This window comes from Euprymna scolopes, chromosome 22 (genome assembly GCF_053919585.1).
Source record: "Euprymna scolopes isolate OS-2025 chromosome 22, ASM5391958v1, whole genome shotgun sequence".
NCBI classification, from domain to species: domain Eukaryota; kingdom Metazoa; phylum Mollusca; class Cephalopoda; order Sepiida; family Sepiolidae; genus Euprymna; species Euprymna scolopes.
The window spans coordinates 102,316,275-102,334,883 of NC_136503.1; the positions used below are offsets into that span (position 1 = coordinate 102,316,275).

At 44.0% G+C, this 18,609-nt stretch overlaps 1 protein-coding gene across 1 annotated transcript in view; it reads left to right on the top strand.

Moving 5' to 3' along the window:
- The window catches only part of LOC145243748 (glutamate receptor U1-like), a 52,459-nt gene extending 35,475 nt beyond the window's left edge, over positions 1–16,984 (top strand). Inside the window, exon 7 of the mRNA XM_080106793.1 lies at positions 16,721–16,984. Within this exon, the coding sequence (XP_079962919.1) occupies positions 16,721–16,984 (264 nt within the window). The remainder of the gene's footprint in view (positions 1–16,720) is intronic.
- The last annotated feature ends 1,625 nt before the right edge of the window (positions 16,985–18,609 follow it).

Consider the following 18,609-nt stretch of genomic DNA (forward strand, 5'->3'; position numbering starts at 1 on the left):
TTCCTCTTTTCTTCTTTTGTTTTTCTTTTTCATTCTTTCGAATGAACCGGGGAGAGGTGAGGTTGAGTTCCTCTCCCTCTCACTTGCGGATTCATCCTCAGAGGAGCAGTCTTTTCTCCGCTTGATCCCCGTCTCGATTGGTGTGGGGACCGTTGGTTGTGTCTGCTCCTCTATTTGCTGCTGCAGCTGTTTTTGTTGTTGCTGCTCTCGCTGGTGTCGTTGCTGCTGCTGCTTCTGCTGCACTTGCTGATTTTGCTGTTGCAGTAGTTGCTGCTGCAGTTGTTTCCGCGGCATTGGCTGCGGTGGCTGTTGTTGTTTCTGCATTTGCAGAGGCTCCTGCCTCGATTTTTGGGCTGGTGGTGGGACGGTGGCAGAAGGGATTAAGTGTTTCCGCTTTTGTCTCACTACCGTGCTCCATTCTTCCCCCTTGGCCTCCTGGGTGGTTTGAGTTTTCCTTGGAGCTGGGGTTGGTGCTGCAGTTGCAGGGGTTGTTGCCGCCTGTTTTGGTGCGGGCGTTGTCTCAGTGGATGTGACCGCCTTTTGGGTTGTTGGATTAGGGGTTACCCTTTGGGGGCAACTCCTAGCCATGTGGCCCTGCTTTTGGCAGAACCAACAGTGTGGACGACGGCCCTCCACCACTACCGTTATGCTGGCGTCTTTGTATGTCAGCAGCGGTGGTATTGCCTGAAAACCTTTCCTCTTCAGCCTCATTGCTATTGTGTAGCAGCCCAGGTGAGTCCCAGTTTTTGACCGTATTGGGGTCACCTGTTCTACCTCACCGTACTGGCTGAAGAGGCATCCTAATACTTCCGCAGGTATTTGGGTTGGCACATTAAATACCTGCACCCGAGTCCTTCTCTTGCCCTGGTATTCAGGTGTTAGTTTGACTCTCCCATGCTTTATTTCTTGGAGGGAGAGTCTCTCTGCATCTTCCTTGGTGGGTAGGAGGATGTCCCACATGGCGTAGCTCCTCTGGTACAGGTATAATACCGGGATATTTAGCTTATGTAGGAGCCCTGCCATGTCTTCCTTTTTCATCCCTAGGAGGCGGTTTTCCGGCATATCCGAGATGATGAGGGAGAGCACTCTGTCTTCGATTGCCTCCCAAGCGCCTGGCACTGGTTTAATTTCTGCCCCCTCTATGTATTGTCTGTACTTGGTCAAGTACAAGTCTTTATACTCTTGAGGGGACAGTTGCTTCTCTACAGTCTTCCCCCATGCCAACCCTCTTGTTGGTGTTGGATCTTTGGTGAGGTTGGACTGTTTTTGCTGTTCCTTGGCGGAAGGGTTGCTATTTTGAGGGGCATTTCCCTTTCCGCTTTCCTTTGGGACCGACTCTCCCTGCTCTATACTTCTTCCAGGAAATACTTCCCTTTTTGGGGAGTCGGCCTCCTGGGGAGCATTGTCCTTGGGAGCTTTTGCCCCTTTTGTTTTGGGGAGGTTTAGGCTGTATGCCCCCTCGTTTTCTTGATTTGCTCCCCTTTTGGGGCAGTAGCCCTCCTGGGGAGCACTGTCTCTCTTATCGTCCTTTGGGGCTACTGCCTCTTGATTTTTGTTGTCAGAGCGGGATGCCCTGTCCAACATTGTTTTTTCTCCCCTTTGTGGGGAGTCGCCCTCTTGGGGAGCTGCTGGTGAGTTTTCTCCCTTCTGGGGGGCGTCCTTCGGTTTTGTGTCCGGGCGGTATGCCCCGTTGCTTTTTGCTTCCCCTGTTGGGGAGCCGTCCTCTTGGGGAGCAGTTTTTCTTGTGGTAGCCTCCTGGCTGGGGGTATCTGTATTGGTGGTCCCCGGGCTGGGGGTGTCCATTTTTGAAAAAAGCTCTCTCTCTTCTGTATAATTCACCAAAATGAGTGACGTGGAGTCGGCGTCCAAATTGGGAGCCGACTTTGGCGCCAAAAAGAAGTGGCGCCAAAGGCGGCAAGAGGGGAGATAGAACTGAGAGAGGGAGTGGGAGGTTAGTGGAGGGAAGAGAGAAAGTGTTTCCGACCCTCCCTCGCGGGAAGGTCGTAAATTATCAGCTCGGATCCCCCCCCGTGGGGGAGGGGGGAGAGCAGAGAAAGACAGACAAAGTGGGGGTGCGGACAGAACGCTACCCAACAAGCTCTCCGGGCACGAGAATGTGTCGCCAGAACACGACTGCCTATCGCTGTGTATGTATCAGAGAACAGATACTACACTTTGAGATATTAAATCTTTTATTCATGTTAAAAAAATACAGTAAAATTAACGGTGAACAAAAAACTTAGGCACATGGCCAACTCAAAAGGGGGGATTTTGGGGGTCGTTGGTCATCCTTGTCGCTCCAGAACTAAACAAAGTCAAAAGTTTCTCCCAGCTAGTATCTTCTTTCACCATAATACCGCATTCACCCTTTCATCTTGGGGGACGTCCTAGTAACTCCCAATTTTTAAAACATTTTTTATTGACGTGTAAAAACAAAAAAGATAACAATAAAATGGTAACAATAATTCATTTGTGTCGAGGGAGGGGGAAGAAAAAACAAAAGGTGATTAGTAGGACCCTCCCAACCCCGTCTAGTTGATAGACTGCCCGTTCCACTAGGTTTGTAAAAGGAACCTCGCTTCTGCGGGTCAGTCTCTAGGTGGGGATGCCCTCTAGATGGGGGTGAATGGAAAAAAGAAAATTTTGTGGGTAAGGGATGGAGGTTAGTTTGTATTTCTTTTTCTCCAAGATGGGTAAAATTTAGAGGAAGGGGTGAAAAACAAAAATTGCAGGTAAGAGGGGATGGGGATCTTGGAGGCTTCCTAATCGGGGAGGGATGGAACACACACTCAGCTAGCTGAGAGACTACTTGTTTAATTTAACTTTACAGAACTGTGCGTTCCACACCTAGGCGGGGAACACGTATTCGAATTTGGCTCCTCTTCGTACACACAGACTTGCCACATGTATCCATCTTCTGTCAAATGCCGCGCGATGCAGCCTTCTTCTATCACATCTGATCTTCACCCGTAGTTGGTGTTTAAAGAACGCGATCAGATCTTGATCAGAAAAAGACAACACCCCCCGGCAACCTTGCAGACGCGACGTCCAAATCACCATTCTCGCCACGGCCAGAATCGTAACGTAGACCATTTGTCTTTCCCGGTCCCACGGCGGCCTCACGTTGTCCACAACATTGGATACAGTAATTGGGCGAGGATGCTCAGGATCGATGCGAGCCGTCACCCCACTGACATACGACCAGTACTGGCGGAGTTCGCGGCAATCAAAGAAAGCGTGATCCGTAGTTTCCACAGCCGTTGTCCCACAACGGGGACAATCGGGCGACTCCAGAAACCCAGAACTGCATTGTATGTTGTTGAGTGGAAGTGCATTTCGGGCCAATCGCCAGGTCAGAGAGAACTCCGAATTGTTCAGATGACTCGAACCTGGCGCCCAGCTCCACGCGGAGCGGATCTCACTCTGCTGCCACCCCAAACGCGCGCATAGCGGGTCGTCAGCGGCCTCCCTCACTAGATCCCTGTGGAGTTCCCTACGGGTAGCAGTCACAAGGTCACTGGACCTTGGTAGTTGTTTTAGCGCGGCTCGGCACTCTTTCATGTAGGCAGATTCTCCCCGCGGCCTGCGACGGCTCTCGATGGAAGGGTCGAGAATGAGGTCGGGGAAGGCGGCAGTAACCACGGGGTGCCACGGTTGGTCCTCCTGCATATAGTTGCTCAGGAAGGCCAGTCTCTCAGCATCTCGATGACACTTCAAGTCCGGCATTCCCAAGCCTCCCTCACACGGACGTTGAATACAGACCTGTCTGCTCACCCAGTGTCTTCCTCTGTCCCAAAGGAGCGAGGACAAGAGTTCGACGAGAGCTTTTAGGTGTTGTGCAGGCAGGGGAAGTACGGCCAGTCGGTAAAGGATGAGAGGAAAGACGTAAGTGGCGCACGCCTCAGCTCTACCCTTTAAGGAAAGTTTCCTAGGAAGCCACGAACTGACTGCAGCCTCCACCTTTGACCGTACCTCCAACCAATTCTTGTCAAGCTGGAGACCCGGTCCGAACCACACGCCGAGGATCCGGACCGGGCCATCTGTCCAGCTGAAGGGCGCAGGGAGGTTTGCGTTGCCACTCCATGCGCCCAACCGCAGTCCTACCGACTTGTTGCGGTTTATCTTGGCCCCTGTAATTCTTTCGTACTGTGTGAGTGCCTCCGACACGACCTCAATGTCTCTGGAGCCCGACACGAAAATCGTGACATCATCGGCGAACGCGGATACCTTGGCAGCTGAGCCGCCAGGCAGAGCCATTCCGCGCAGGGCCGAATTTGCCTCCCCATGTCTCAGCTTGCGGAGAAGAGGCTCCAAAGCCAGGACATAAAGCAGGGGCGACAGCGGACAACCCTGACGAACCGACCGAGAGATAACAAAGGGTTTCGAGCGCTTTCCGTTCACTTGCACGACAGCCATGGGCTGCCGATACATTATGGAGATCCACTTGCAAAAGTCCGGTTTAAAACCGGCGGCCTCTAAGACAGATGCCAGGAAACGATGGTCGACCCTATCGAAAGCTTTGGACTGATCTAAGTTTATCAGCGCGGCTTCTGTGTCGTCATCTATTTCCCCCTCTAGGATCATGCGGATCAGGTGCAAGTTGTTCTGAATCGATCTCCCCTTCACAGCGTAGTTCTGTTCTGGTTCAACCAACTCGTCGATAACAACCTGCAGCCGATTCGACAGGACCTTGGCCAAAATCTTCAACTCTGTGTTTAGCAGAGTTATGGGCCTGTAGTCATCTAACTCTTCCCCTCCATGCCCGTCACCTTTCTTCAGCAATGTGATCACTCCCTTGGTCACCTGCCCTGGGATGGATCCCTGAGCAAACCAATGGTTGAACATATCCGTCAGAAGAGGCAGAAACATGGGCGACAGCCTCAAGTACAGTTCGTATGGCAGACCATCAAGTCCTGGCGATCTGTCACAGCTGACCTGCTTCAGCGCAGTAAAGACCTCCTGCTCCGTCACCCGGCCCTCGCAACCAGCCGCTCTAGCCGCCTCGAGGCGGGGAGAGTCGGCCAAATAGTCGCTAAACTCAAGGACCGGAAGATCGGGCTGCTGTGTAAAACGCTCCTCGAAATGTTCTCGAAACCCCTCGCAGATCTCCCGAGTCGATTCCAGGGTGCGTCCATTCGGATGTTTGATTTTTGCAATATATTTGTCCGAGCCACGCCTAGAAACCTCACGGCGCACGTCTGCATCAGAATTGACTGCTTCGTTGCCTATCTTTCTAAGCCTAGCTCTAACTACTTGGCCTTCGTAACGCTCGCTAGTCTCGCGTAGAAGGTCCTGCTTAGCTAGTTCCTGACTAACCCTATCACCCTCCCCGGTAGCCTGGGCTAGTTTCTGCTCTAGCTTCTTCTTCGTCTTGGCCTTATCTAGTGCGAGGCGCTGGGCATACTTGACGGAGAAGCTTCTGATCTTGGCTTTGAGACCTAACCACCACTTACTCCCGGTAACCGCCCCCACTAGTGCCTTTTTAATCAATTCTCTTAACTGATCTTGGAAGTCTTGTCTCTCCAGAAGGGAGGTGTTTAACTTCCAGTACCCCGCTAACTTAGGCCTATTTCCTAGCTTCAGCCGGGCCATAACTAATTTATGGTCCGTCTGGCCTAGCCAAGTGAACGTGGGACAAGATAAGAAGTCTACTTCGCCTCTCCTAACTAACATCCTGTCCAAATAAGTATTTGGATAGGAGGAAACACTATTGGTCCACGTCCACATCTCCCGCCCTGGATGCTCGACCCGAAACCTGTCGACCAGACCGCATCTAGCCATCAGATCAGCCAGGCTGGACTCGCACCTCTCCGATCCTCTAGCTCCGCCTCCTACCTTATCTATGTCGGGGTCTAAGATGGAATTCCAATCCCCCATTAGCACTACCCGCTTCCGACAATCTACAAACGCGTCAAGCTGACTGAAGAATGAGACCCTCTCACGAGCGGTGCTGGGCGCATGAACCGCAATCACCCGAAACACAGAATCTTTTACGGCAACATCGGCCACAACCAGCCTACCCACTGCATCTCTATGGACAACGTCGACCGTCGCCGACAGGGTACGTTTAACCAGCACGGAAACTCCCTTCCCCCGCGGGCTGCCATATGCTGAGAAAACCTCAAAGTCTCGGGCCAGCACCTGACAGTCCACAGAGGAAACGAAATGCGTCTCCTGAATCGCAGCGACATCCACTCCCAGGGACAAGAGGTCGTGCCGGAGGCGAGCCGCCCGGCCCGATGATCTCAAGCCCCTCGCATTCAGACTAGCCAAATTCAAAGCCATGGTACCTACCTTAAGGTGTGTTACACTCAGCTCCGAAGTCAGCCGGGGAAAGGACACCGACGTTGTGTGCAATGCTCAAGGTGGTCAGGTTTTTCATGTCCTGACCTTCTCTCACAATGCCGCCGACATCCAAAGGGTAGGTCAATTTAAGGGCCCTATAGAGTGACGGATGGACCAACACTGGGACCCTTCCCTTGCATTGTTTTGACAGTTCATCAAGAGAAGGGTCATTTTTTTTAACCAGTTCAATTCCCGGAAACGCCCCTTCAGCGGCCTGCAGCCTTGTCCACAAGTTGGTCTTGCAGGCCTCTGGAGTTCTGACAAAGGTTATTAGGAGTGGGGCGTCCGGGAAATTTGAGGGGATATTTACATCTTTCCCCTCTATCTGTTTGTAATCGAGCAGAGGTTTTAAGTTTTTCCTCTGCCGATGGGAAATGTCTGTGGCCACAGATAGAGGGTCTACATAACATAGTTCCTCAGGGGCAAGGACCTTTGGTCTGCAAGAGGCAGAGGAGTCTCTCCTCTCCCTCGGTTCATTCTTTTCATTTTCTTTTTGGGGTAGTGGCTCAGTTTGCCTTGGTGTGGGGACGGGTGTTTGTGTGGTGCCTGGTGTTGGTGTTGGTGTTGGTGCAGTGTTTGGTGTTGGTGCGGTGTCTGGTGTTGGTGTTGGTGCGGTGTCTGGTGTTGGTGTGGTGTCTCGTGTTGGTGCGGTGTCTGGTGTTAGTGCGGTGTCTGGTGTTGGTGCGGTGTCTGGTGTTGTTGCAGTGTGTGGTTTGGGGGTGGAAGTGGATTTTGTTGTTAGGGGTGGTGTATGTTCACAGGGAGTGGGGGCCACCTTTTCTTCCTCTTTTCTTCTTTTGTTTTTCTTTTTCATTCTTTCGAATGAACCGGGGAGAGGTGAGGTTGAGTTCCTCTCCCTCTCACTTGCGGATTCATCCTCAGAGGAGCAGTCTTTTCTCCGCTTGATCCCCGTCTCGATTGGTGTGGGGACCGTTGGTTGTGTCTGCTCCTCTATTTGCTGCTGCAGCTGTTTTTGTTGTTGCTGCTCTCGCTGGTGTCGTTGCTGCTGCTGCTTCTGCTGCACTTGCTGATTTTGCTGTTGCAGTAGTTGCTGCTGCAGTTGTTTCCGCGGCATTGGCTGCGGTGGCTGTTGTTGTTTCTGCATTTGCAGAGGCTCCTGCCTCGATTTTTGGGCTGGTGGTGGGACGGTGGCAGAAGGGATTAAGTGTTTCCGCTTTTGTCTCACTACCGTGCTCCATTCTTCCCCCTTGGCCTCCTGGGTGGTTTGAGTTTTCCTTGGAGCTGGGGTTGGTGCTGCAGTTGCAGGGGTTGTTGCCGCCTGTTTTGGTGCGGGCGTTGTCTCAGTGGATGTGACCGCCTTTTGGGTTATTGGATTAGGGGTTACCCTTTGGGGGCAACTCCTAGCCATGTGGCCCTGCTTTTGGCAGAACCAACAGTGTGGACGACGGCCCTCCACCACTACCGTTATGCTGGCGTCTTTGTATGTCAGCAGCGGTGGTATTGCCTGAAAACCTTTCCTCTTCAGCCTCATTGCTATTGTGTAGCAGCCCAGGTGAGTCCCAGTTTTTGACCGTATTGGGGTCACCTGTTCTACCTCACCGTACTGGCTGAAGAGGCATCCTAATACTTCCGCAGGTATTTGGGTTGGCACATTAAATACCTGCACCCGAGTCCTTCTCTTGCCCTGGTATTCAGGTGTTAGTTTGACTCTCCCATGCTTTATTTCTTGGAGGGAGAGTCTCTCTGCATCTTCCTTGGTGGGTAGGAGGATGTCCCACATGGCGTAGCTCCTCTGGTACAGGTATAATACCGGGATGTTTAGCTTGTGTAGGAGCCCTGCCATGTCTTCCTTTTTCATCCCTAGGAGGCGGTTTTCCGGCATATCCGAGATGATGAGGGAGAGCACTCTGTCTTCGATTGCCTCCCAAGCGCCTGGCACTGGTTTAATTTCTGCCCCCTCTATGTATTGTCTGTACTTGGTCAAGTACAAGTCTTTATACTCTTGAGGGGACAGTTGCTTCTCTACAGTCTTCCCCCATGCCAACCCTCTTGTTGGTGTTGGATCTTTGGTGAGGTTGGACTGTTTTTGCTGTTCCTTGGCGGAAGGGTTGCTATTTTGAGGGGCATTTCCCTTTCCGCTTTCCTTTGGGACCGACTCTCCCTGCTCTATACTTCTTCCAGGAAATACTTCCCTTTTTGGGGAGTCGGCCTCCTGGGGAGCATTGTCCTTGGGAGCTTTTGCCCCTTTTGTTTTGGGGAGGTTTAGGCTGTATGCCCCCTCGTTTTCTTGATTTGCTCCCCTTTTGGGGCAGTAGCCCTCCTGGGGAGCACTGTCTCTCTTATCGTCCTTTGGGGCTACTGCCTCTTGATTTTTGTTGTCAGAGCGGGATGCCCTGTCCAACATTGTTTTTTCTCCCCTTTGTGGGGAGTCGCCCTCTTGGGGAGCTGCTGGTGAGTTTTCTCCCTTCTGGGGGGCGTCCTTCGGTTTCGTGTCCGGGCGGTATGCCCCGTTGCTTTTTGCTTCCCCTGTTGGGGAGCCGTCCTCTTGGGGAGCAGTTTTTCTTGTGGTAGCCTCCTGGCTGGGGGTATCTGTATTGGTGGTCCCCGGGCTGGGGGTGTCCATTTTTGAAAAAAGCTCTCTCTCTTCTGTATAATTCACCAAAATGAGTGACGTGGAGTCGGCGTCCAAATTGGGAGCCGACTTTGGCGCCAAAAAGAAGTGGCGCCAAAGGCGGCAAGAGGGGAGATAGAACTGAGAGAGGGAGTGGGAGGTTAGTGGAGGGAAGAGAGAAAGTGTTTCCGACCCTCCCTCGCGGGAAGGTCGTAAATTATCAGCTCGGATCCCCCCCCGTGGGGGAGGGGGGAGAGCAGAGAAAGACAGACAAAGTGGGGGTGCGGACAGAACGCTACCCAACAAGCTCTCCGGGCACGAGAATGTGTCGCCAGAACACGACTGCCTATCGCTGTGTATGTATCAGAGAACAGATACTACACTTTGATCTTGGCCCGAAGGCCAGTTATTAAATTCTCAATATTATACTTTGATTTACCTACACTCGTATCGAACAAAGCATTGCATTGGCAACGACTTAAAACAATTTAATTTGTAGAAAAACAGAAAGTAAAACAAAATTACAAACAATAAATTTTAACCAATTTCATCGTAAAAATTTCGTGAAACAACGAAATAAAACTATACCAGAAGAATATAATCGCAACATTTATAAGTCGTAAAAGAGGCTTGCTAAAATTGAACATTATTAATCCGAGTCTACAATTTTTTAATTACAACGAAACGATGTATTAAAATGTGAAGCAAAAGTTCGAGAACTAAAGAATCTTTTAATAATGTTTTACTTTTTATGGGAGTGGGGCTTTGTCCGGGCGTAAAATACGCTTAAATAAGATATTTTAATTTGTCCAGATTTCGCATATATTATTACAGAGCCGTGACTTGAAAAGTAAAAAAAAAAGATATTTAGGTGCCATTAGCTAGTATCGAAACTAAAGCTATAACATTCAAAGTTGGTGACGTTACCTCTGTACGAACGTGACACACAAATAAACTGATTAAAAATTACAAATTTAAAATAAACTAAGATGAATGTACAAAATGTATAACAATTTTTTTTTTTCAATTTTGACCCATTTTTGACCCCTAAAAACTATTTTAACCGTCTAAAGACCCATAAAAGAATGGTCCGTAAAAAATCCAATCATTTGAGATCCTTAGCGCCACTCTGCGATTTGAGTTTTGGAGGAGATAGAATTTGAAAATATGGAGACAGACAAACAAACAGACAGACTGAGAGACATATAGCCGTTTATATTATCATGCCCATATATTCAACATTTTAAAAGTTTCATCTATCTGTTGCAGCTATTGACGGTGTGAGACTCTAACAAAGCAACCTTTATTATGGACGTGCGTGAGAATCAGGGATGCATCATCAAATTCCTCGATGTAGAAAAAAGTTTGATCGATCAACATTCACCGTTTTTATTTTGTTTTTTTTTTATATGGTAGTCACCACTTATCAAGGCCCGGAAGCCACTAGGGGATGAGGGTTATTGCGTGTACAGTAGTCAATGGGATAATATCGTAGTAACCGTTAGTAATGGAGTGTCTAAAGTGTCTTACTTAAGGGGGGTCGTTTATCAGGAATTATGTTGAACTTGAAGAGATCCAAGTTGTAGTCAGGTGGGAAACAGGCAAACGGAAGAGAGTTCCACAGGCGTGCACTTCTAGGGAAGAAGCTTTGTTCATGGAATCTACGTTTTGATTTAGAGACAGATAAAGAGTGGGGAAAAATTTTGATAGTGGTTTCAGCTAGACGGATGCTTTTTACCTTTATTATGGGCGTGCATCAGAATCAGGGATGCGTCATCGAATTCCTCGATGTAGAAAAAATTTAACCAATCAACATTCACCGTTTACAAAGCCGATGCAGTTGCTCTTAGCACAGTTGGGAGATGTGTTCGCCAATATGAGAGTAGCGTCAGAGATGTGAGTGACAAAGCACCCACTAGATTTTTATCATCAAATATAATGGGAAAATGCAGTGAGAATTGTGGTGACTATGTAGAAACACAAAATGTCGCTCGATTTAATAGTACTACTTCCGTCTTCATTTATGCATGCAGGTTTCATATACATATACATACATATATATGTGCGCATGGGAAAGTTGGGTTGTTCAATGTCTATATATACACTTTTAAAAAAATGCGTTAAATATGTACACTTTTTTTTTCTCTAAACTTATTCATTTTGTTGAAATATTTAAGGAAATACGGTTAGCCAGGATCTGTTTTGATATTTTGTTCTTTGATTATTATTTTCCCTATGCTAGGGGCTAAATGGTAGAAGCCCTTTCTTTGCGTAATAGTATTAGTGTTTAATATTAGTGCTGATTCTAATATATATACGTGTGTGTGTGTGTGTGTGTGCGTGTGTGTGTGTGTGTGTTTTGTTGAACAGCAGTGATTAATCCTGTTTGTTTTTCTTGAAAACGTTTTCGACTCCCAAAGGTCGTTCTCAGGCGAGTGATGAATTAAAAATCGGGGTTCTTGAGTTAATTGAGAAGTCGATTAAAATCATTTAAAACAATTAAAAGCGTGCCTTCCCCCTCATATTGAGCCCGATTAATGGTCTGTTTGTTTATGCGAATGAGTAGGGCTTCAATGATTAGGAAGCGCAGATTACAGTGTTAGATGGTTAAAGCGGCAATGTTTTTTTTTATTAATGTTTCTAAAACGATTTTTTTACACTCGAACAAAACATTCGAACGTTGGCTCGCACCTGTCAGAGAAAACACACACACGCGCGCGCCCTCCGGGGCCCGGGCGACAAGATCAAAGTGTAGTATCTGTTCCGACAGATACTGCAAGCAAAGACCAGATGTGGGGGCAACCCCACATACCTGACCTTTAAACAGCTCCCATTTCCCACCTCTCGGGAGCTGGTCCCCTTTTTCCCTCCCCCCTCCCTTCACTCCTCACGTTAAAAATTGTGTTACATGATAAGGGCTGTCCCCTTTTCATGTAAGTATAAAAATGGAGAATTTAGTTTAAAATGAAAATGAATTAGCAATAGACAAATTCGAACCTCGTAATTTGGTTTAGAAATAGATTACGTGTGAGAATTTAAAAATGTAAAACAAACATTTGTTTAGAATATAGATAAATATTTCAAGGAAAGAATGTTAACTATCAAGTTTGTTATGAAATTTTAAATTGAAAGAATGCAGCTTATAAGATAATGTTTTTAACATATTGAATATAGGTTAAAATTCCTTTTGTAGAAATAGGAAAAGTTTTGGACACGTATGTCCATAACACGTGAAAGAAGGCACATGTTTTAACATGTGTATGACGTCACGGAAAATAGAAAGTTCTAGGATAGAGAAAAAACTTTAGAGGGTTAGTCAGTCAGTGAAAAAACTCAGAGAGATTCAGTCGTATAGGAGCGAGACGTCACTTCAAGAAAAAAATGTGAAACTTTGAATTCTTGATGATGGAATCACGGCCGTGTGAAGAATAAACCATCAAGTGTTTTTTGTAAAGCTCGTCTTGTGTCTTATGATTCTTACGAAAAAGGTAAAGTCCAATTGTATTATGTATTTGTGTTATATGTATTTACATACACGTCTCAACATCATCATGTCCGAACTGTCTGAACACTATCCCTTCACACCAAGAGCTTTCTTCTTCTTCTTCCATTCAACTCAACAAGGAATGAACATTTAATATATAAGAATATCTCCTAACATGAACAATATCTCTCTAAGACTCATCTTTTAATAAAACTCTCTCAATGAAACCCCTATATAACAATTGGTCTTGTGCCTAATTTGCTCGGTGGGGTAGCAAATAAATACCCACCCACGTGTGTGTGTGTGTGTGTGTGTGTGTGTGTGTGTGTGTGTGTGTGTGTGTGTGTGTGTGTGTGTGTGTGTGTTCTCTCTGACAGGTATGTACATCATAAAGATTTTATTTTGATTTTTTTTTCGTTCAACAGGCGCAGTTGCCATATATCAAAGATATAAACGGCTATATGCCTGCCTATTAGCTGGTCTGCAGTTTAACTTGTTGCTGGCTATCTTGCTCTTGTATGTTGCTGTATCTCAACATTTTGAACCGAGAGAGAGACTTAGCTGTCGCACAAAGCTAAGGCTCTGTAACATCATCTTTGTATAGATACTCTCTCAGGCATTTGTCTATTAAAATGGTCCTGTGGTGATGGAAGTCATTTTTGGGCTCGTGGATTTTAAGTGTCTGAGGAAGTGGCACTCGTCTGACAAGACGTTGTAATCATCATATATATATATATATATATATATATGCTTCATTTTATATCTAAATATATGCTTCGTGATATATATATATATATATATATATATATATATATATATATATAGCTGAATGTGTAAGAGGAAAAGAGAAAGTTCAATTCCACAAAAGGAGACTTATCCGGATAATGCTAAGCTGAACAATAATTATTGGACCTTATACAATGGGACAACAAGAGTATGAAATGAAGACACAAAACTATATATTGGTAGATATAGAATGGATCATTTATTGAATAATGGAATACAGGCAAAATTTGTGGGGTGGAAGGGACTCTTTATGCCATGGCATTTCGAAGCCTAATGCTTCTCATCAGAAGAGTAGAGAAGGTGCTAGGTAGCATGGGGAAGATGCGGCGTCTAGCGTAAGGTGCATTAGGGATGAAAAAGATTAATAGGAATTATAGAATGTTGGGGGAAGCTTTATTGAATTCTAAATAAATAAGAAGCTTATTATATATAGTATGATATATAAGAACATATATGGTCTTTAACATAGTATTGAGATTAAGGGGTATATGTATTAGGGTTAAATTTGGGGTGTATTGTTGTTGCGTGATAATTTATTTTAACGGTTTGTGGGGTGTCTATTTTCTATTGAGTGGTAATTTTGATTGGTGCCACCTAAACGGCAAATGGCGGCTATAAAATTGCTTTTGTTATTTTTTTTGTGTGTGTGGTGGGGGGTATGCAAGGTTGTAAAACTAAAAGGTAATATGCGGCAATATATTTATAAGTTTATATGTATACTAGCGGGGGGTACCCGTCGTTGGGTGTGTGTGGTCGGTCGGGGGGGGGGTGTTAATGAAAACACAAGAATAACCGAAGTTTAAAAAAAAAACAGAAAAACGAACGTTAAAAACATCTGAGAAACACGTGAAAAATGGCTTAAATAACCCTGCTTCAATATTAAAATTAAAAAAAAGACGTCTCATACCACGACTCGAACCCAAAGCGTTTAGATAACGAGACCGCGCTCTAAGCAACTGAGCTAAGACGACGTCACCGAAAGTGTAAATTAGGTTACGACGTCGTATAACCCATGCGTAGAAGCGAACTCGTAATGAGAGGACGGTGTTTGCTGACCCCTCCCCCCTGTAGAAAACTACTGATTTCAGAGTGAAGGAATTAACGTTTTTGGCCAATTTTTCGATATTTGTCGGGCGAAGGTTGGACGTTTAAAATGATACTGATCTGGGGAAAATCCGTGACCCGTGTGAAAAGTTTTTTGCGAGACATACAAACACACATACATACATACAAACACACATACATATACACATTTTCACTTTTATATTTATAGATAACTGTGATATATACGATGGAACAGATGAGCTTTTCAACAGTTAGGTTGGTGATAATTTACCTGGGTACTTCTGCTCCATATTTTTCTTTCGTGGAATTGTAGTCCTTTCCTTTTCAGGTTTAACATCAGTGGCAAAACGCCATCAATGCTAAGATGACGCTGTTATGCACGGTTTTCATTAAGTGGATTTTGACCCCCGTTTAAATAAAGATTAAAAACAGCAATACAAAGTAGAGTTCCAGAGAAATTGATCTCAGATAAATGCGTTTTAACAACAATTATTTCAAAATGAGATTCTAAGAGGTTGAAGGTGGAATTCTTACTACAGACTAAACAATAAAATCAGAACAAAATAACAATTAAGTATACTTTTTCAGGATGAACTTTTAACCCTCAATACAATTAGGATCAAGAAAAAATGGCTGGGTTCGAAATTCCATAGAGATTTCCGAGTTCAAAAAAATGCACACAAAGAAGAAGGTTGGAGGTTGCATCGGCGGGAACGTTGTGAAAATAACAACCAAGATGAGAATTGTTATACAAATAATACAAATATTGGTACTTATGCAGTATAAGGACTGTGATATCGTCCGAATAATCAGGGTGGTTTACGAGAAACTCCGGAAGGTGCCGAAGGAAAGTTCTGTGATTTTTTTTGGGGGGGGGGGCGCAGAGCTGGCATTTTCTTATTGAAAAATATATTATTTCTGTCAAACATCTATATATATAAAAGCGAAAATATATGTATGCATATATGTATGTATTTATGTGTGTTCGCTTTTTCTGTATGTCAACAAAAGGCTTTTTTCAGAGAAGCGGTCGCTCGATTCACAACTTTTTAAAACTTTTTAGATCACATATAAATCGTAATATCTCACAGTTAACAACGAAGCTCGCCTGTCTATTTAATTTGCTCGATTTCAGGAAGATAAATATTCAATATTTGTCGCTCGCCGCATGTGGGTTAGTCTTTTTCCTATAACATCTTGGGGGGGGAGGAAGCGTTCAGCAGTAAATGAATACTATCCCGCAGTCAAACTTGACCTCATTAACTCATTAAAATGGGCACTTGTTAAATCCAAGTAATTAAATAAATTCAAACGTGTTTCCGCTAGCATCTCGCAATGGGGCAATTGTTAACGTCGCACTTTTTTTTTCACACTTTAATTTACAACTTTGCCTCAACGGTTCGGGTTCGATCCCCATACTTACTTTTTTTTAACCCCCCACACACACCTCCAAACACCCGGGCAACGCCGGGTACCCCTCGCTAGTATTAAATAAGGCTGAAAGATTAAAATTCAAATAAAAAAAGATCGTTGTAAAGTAAGTTTCATGATTATTTTTTATAATAAACACCTGCTAGCAAACAATATTTTTTATATCAGGTTGTTGCATAAGTTCCCGCCGTTTTTTTTTTGTTTTTTTTTTACATAGGCGTCACCATTTATCAAGGCCGAGAGGTCACTCAAGGATAAGAGTTAAAGAGTGTACAGTAGTCAAAAGGACAATATAGTAATCGATAGTAATGGAAATTCGGTAAATTTGTTAACTCAAGTGAAACGGCTTATCAGAAACTTGTTTACTTATGACTTGAAGGCAATCATATTGTAGTCAGCTGGAAAGCAGGAAAACGGAAGACAATTCCACAGGCGTGCAGTTCTATGAAAGAAACTTTGTTCATGGAATCTACGTTTTGATTTCACAGATAAAGAGTCGGTGAAATCTTTGATAGTGTTTTCAGCTAGACGAGTGCTTTTCGTGACATTTTGGAGGGGTATCATAGATTGAAACTCAGTTGAGCACTTGCCATGAAAATAATGATAAAACAGTAACAGGCTCGTAACATCTCTTCTGTGATAAAGAGGTTGCAGGGAAGAGAAAAGGACATCTCTTACGAGGCTATAAGTCTATTTTGAACTCTATTAAGGCAGGACAAGTACTTTCTAGCAGCTCCTGTCCACATGTGGCAACAGTATTCCATCCTTGGACGTACCTGGCTCTTATATAGATAGAGGATTGTATCAGCAGTGAGATATTTACTGGATCGATATAAGGACCCAACCATTTTTCCAGCGGCATTGGCAACAGATTTGATGTACGTATTCCACTCAAGATCAGTTTCATAAAAAATTTTGTTCTAAAACATGTTTCGATATTTGGCAAAGTGTTAATTGTATCATTAGAAAACACGTATTCTTTACTACAAGATAATGGTAATCGTTTTTTGCTCATATAATTTTTTCTCGTTTTTCAGAACCGTCAAATAGATTGTCACGTGGATAAAAAATCACATTTTCGACACCTTTTTAATCGAGGACAAAAAGCGAGTGAATTGACCAAAGATATTATTGCCGTATATGGAGAAAACGCTAAAGCTGAGAAAACTGTTCGAGATTGGTTTATCAGATTCAAACACGGTAATTTTTACCTCAAAGACGCTACTCGTTTCGGAAAACCAGTCAAGATAAACGGAGACCAACTCCGGGTTATTTTGAAGGAAGCTGGCCATCAGAGATGAAGAGAATTGATTGAAAATATGAAGTGTGATGTTGAGACAATTTTATGCCATCTTCAGTCAATCGGAATTCATGCAAACCTTTACTTTTACTGTTAATCCTTTGATTTTCTTTAAATAAAACGGCGGGAACTTACGCAACAACCTAATAAATACAAATTTCGTACAAAAAAATCATACAAAAATTCATTAGAATATCAATTTGTTATTGCTTTCTATGCGATACTAAGCACCCACTATAATATATATATATATATATATATATATATATATATATATATATATATATATATATATATACTAGCATGGGTGCCCGGCGTTTCCCGGGTGTTTTGAGGTGTATGCTGAGCAAAACAAAAAAACGGTCAATTTTTTTTTAATTTGACCCCTATTATGACCCCTTAAAATTTATTGTTTAGGGCTCTAATAAAGTTATTAAGTAAGATCCATGTCCAAGGAATCTATATCTAAAATTTCACGTGTTTAGATCCAAAATTGTAGGAGGAGTTTGGTAGAGTTCTCAAAGGTCAAATCGTTGAACTTTGACCCCTTAATCGGCAACTTTCTGTTCGAAAACCAATCACATCGATTTTCACAAATCTCAGTACCCTGTATATCAAATTTCGAATCTGTAGATTTAAAATTGACAGAGTTATTGCGTAGGGAAATGTACACAGACACACACACACAGACACACACACACACACTTTCACTTTTATATATAGGTGAAATTGTCTATTTGTCTGTGCGTGTCTGTGTGTGTAGATTTCCCTACCAAATAACTCTGTCAATTTCCGGTCTACAGATTCGAGATTTGACATAAGGGGTATTAAGCTTTGGGAAAATTTTTATGATCGATTTTCGGCCAGAAATTTTGTTGTCAAAGTTCAACGATCTGACCTTTGAGAACTCTACCAAACTCCTCTGCCAGTTTTGGGTCTAAACATTTGAAATTTTAGATGTAGGTTACTTGGACATGGATAAGACTTTTTAATTTAATTTGAGCCCAATTCAATAAATGTTAGGGGGTAAGAATTAGGGTAAGAGTTTTGAAAAAATTGACCTATACGGTCTGTTAAGGGGTTAAAGTTCAAAAGATTTGATTTTTACGGTCTCTAGCAAACTACTTAGCCATCTTTGGGTTTAAACATTTGAAATTTTACATAACAGGTATTCAGATATGCGCCAAGTATTTTAATCAATTTTAGGGCGAAAATTTCGCTGCCAAGATGTCAAAGTTGAAAGATTTGACCTTTGCAGATTCTACCGAACTAAAGGTATTGAGATTTGGGAAAATCTTTTCAATTGGTTTTCAGCCAGCAATTTGTCTGTCAAGGGGTCAAAGTTCAACTAGTTGACCTTTGATAACTCTACTAAACTTCTCCGCCAATCTTGGGTATAAACACTTAAAATTTTAGATGTAGATAACTTGGACATGGGTCAAATTTTTTATTTTGAATTTCAGACCAAAACAAGAAATGTTAAGGGGTCAAAATTGGGGTCAAAGTTAAAAACTTTTTTTACTTTTGCGCTCTCTACTAAATTACTCAGCCAATTTTTGGTCTAAACATTTTAAATTTTTGATAAAGTGTATTCAGACATAGGACAAGCTTTTTAATCGTTTTTTG